This window comes from Austrofundulus limnaeus, unplaced genomic scaffold (genome assembly GCF_001266775.1).
Source record: "Austrofundulus limnaeus strain Quisiro unplaced genomic scaffold, Austrofundulus_limnaeus-1.0 Scaffold69, whole genome shotgun sequence".
NCBI lineage: Eukaryota > Metazoa > Chordata > Actinopteri > Cyprinodontiformes > Rivulidae > Austrofundulus > Austrofundulus limnaeus.
Window position 1 is genome coordinate 912395 of NW_013952471.1, and position 2716 is coordinate 915110.

General features: G+C 34.8%; 1 protein-coding gene across 1 annotated transcript in view; it reads right to left on the reverse strand.

Annotated features, from left to right (window-relative positions):
* Nucleotides 1-2716, reverse strand: part of myo15b (myosin XVB) — a gene marked incomplete in the record, with an annotated part of 164390 nt that overhangs the window by 100948 nt on the left and 60726 nt on the right. The window contains 1 exon segment of the mRNA XM_014010452.1: nt 817-862. Coding sequence (XP_013865906.1) covers nt 817-862 — 46 coding nt within the window.

Here is a 2716-nt window from a genome sequence, read left to right on the forward strand (position 1 = left end):
ATCCAGCAGTCACAGTGCGAGGGGCGGGGTACACCCTGGACAGGTCGCAAGTCCATCACAGGGCCAATAATAATAATAATAATAATAATAATTTATCCATTTACACAAAAAGCAAAATATATGCCCATCTGCACCTTCAGCAAAAATAATTCCAGTTCCTTTTCCTTGTCTGCAGCAACAGAAAATATTTGCTCTTACCCACCAACCACAGTGTTTTCATTTCTGCACCAAGAACAAAATTAAAACAAAAAATGCCTTCGTGTTAACACTAAATGCAAAATATTTCTGCATCAGAATTAAACTGTTTCCACATCCACACCAACAACAAAATATTCTCCTGTTGGCTTAAAATAAAAATTTTCTCTGGCCTCAGTGGAAATAAATTGTTTATGCTTTCGCACCAACTAGAAAACCTTTTCTGTGACTGCACCAGAAGCAAAAAAATGTCCTTTTCCACAACAAAAACTAATGGTTTCTGAGTCTTCACCAAAAACAAATGTTTTATCATAAAGAAGGGACATTTTGACGCTTTCCTTTAGAACACATATACACTGCACATGCAAATCCAGTAACAAGCTTTGTCACACAACACATAACTAAACACCACACATGAAATGCCAGTAAGAAGCTTGGTAATGCTACACAAAACCATTCAGTGCACCTGCAGTGTCTGTAATGAGCTATGCTATTCTAAACATAGAGCTGCAGTGCACATACATAAGCAGTAAGAAGCTTTGTTAGACATTATCTGCTGCAGATGTTGAATAATAATTTTCAACCAAATGGAAATTGCCAGTTTAGAATAGCTGTTGTTACCTTAGCATAGTTTGGCTTCAGACAACGAATAAAAGTGCTTTTACACCTGGAATAGATAAAAAAAAAACAAATTACTGATCAGTGTAAAATTTGTACTTTAAAATCAAGACAAGCAGAGGAGCAAAAGTCACAAAAGTGCTTCAATTAACAGTTTTATTATCATTTTTTATTGATAAGTACACCTTTTGTACATCCACTAAGCATCTGTTTTTCAGATTTAAATTATTTATAAACAGCCCATCATAAGATCATAATGGTTATTTCTTCTTTTCAGAGCATTATCTTTGTTAAATCATGTAAAATTATTATAAACATTTACCTAAAATTACTGTTATCTAATTTTTAAGGTTAGTTTTGTGTTGTATTGATTTATTGTTTTTAGATTTGATTCATTAAAATTTCGTAATACTGTCTTAAAAGGGCTAAATTGGTCTTTTTAATGATAAAATAAATGGTAAATGGACTGTACTTATATAGCGCTTTTCTATCCAACCAGGACACTCAAAGCTCTTCACACTACAATCTGTGTCCTCATTTACCCATTCACACAGCACTATACCAGATCTCCAACAAAGCTAACATGTACAATCACTGTGGAGACTAATCAGTGCCAATAACATCCATACACTGATGGGACACACATCAGAGGCATTAGGGCTGAAGTGTCTTGCCCAAGGACACAACAACTGAGACAGCTGGGCGGGGGATCAAACCGGTGACCTTCTGGTTCCAGGATGACTCCCCTAACCACCCTGCCACAGCCACCCCATAATCTATAAAATGATATACATAAATATATATATAATATGTAATGAAAGATTCATTTAATGAATAGATTCTGCCCTAAATGCATTGAGATTTTATAAATAATTCACCTGCTTCAGATGTTATCATCCATGAAATGGATGTTATTAGGTGTTATCAGTCCCCTAGAATGGCTTCAGAGTGTCAGCTGGTTAATATGAGGCATAAAACCACTATCTGGTTATTATGAGGCATAAAAAATCTGGTTAATATGAGGCTTAAAGCCACCAAGTTTAACCTTAGAGCAAATGACATGGTTAGCATTAACCTCTGACAATTGTATATTGTGGCCTTCCAGTAAAGCAATGGGTAGAGTGGGAGACCAGGATTCGAGTCCGACACAGATACCAAATATTTATTACAATATGTTTTGGTTATTTCATTGTCATTAATATATTAACCCACAAGGAGGCACTGTCTGTACAGTCTGAAGCCTAGAAGGCACAGTGGGGACCCACTGAAGCCATTGTATGGGACTGATAATTCCTAATAACATTCATTTCATGGTCTGATAACATTATAATTACGTAGTCTAAATATTACTGATTTCTCATAAGATACAGTTCAATTTGTTATTGATCTCTTTAGAAGAAGAACTGAAAAAGTTTTGAAGTGCTACTAATAGCTACTGTGAGTGTTTGAACTTGCAAATAGTTATAAATTTCCATGTAAAAATTGAGAAATGTGAAATTATGTAGGGCAATGTAAATGTTCATAAAATGTTTGCACAAATCACCACAAAACTGCAGATACTTGAGCTGTATGATGGTGATAACCCACTCTGAGTTTTACCACATTTAGACTAGTTGTTAGCTTATCTTTTCAAAATTAAACGTTATTTTTACAAAATGAGGTTATTCGAAGCTTAATCTATAACATGTAGGATATTTATTGTTCATAACCTTTAGTTAAACTCTCATTTAAATTTTACTCATTCTTTTTCTGCTGTTCATCTGAAGTTATTTTACAAGGCAAACAAGCCAAGGTGAAAAACCCAGATGTCCTGTAGAGGCATCCACTTGGATATCTTTAAAAACCTTTATTCTCATCTGACTCCAATCAGCAGCTATGGGGTGCCGTTTGTAAAGTTACACAG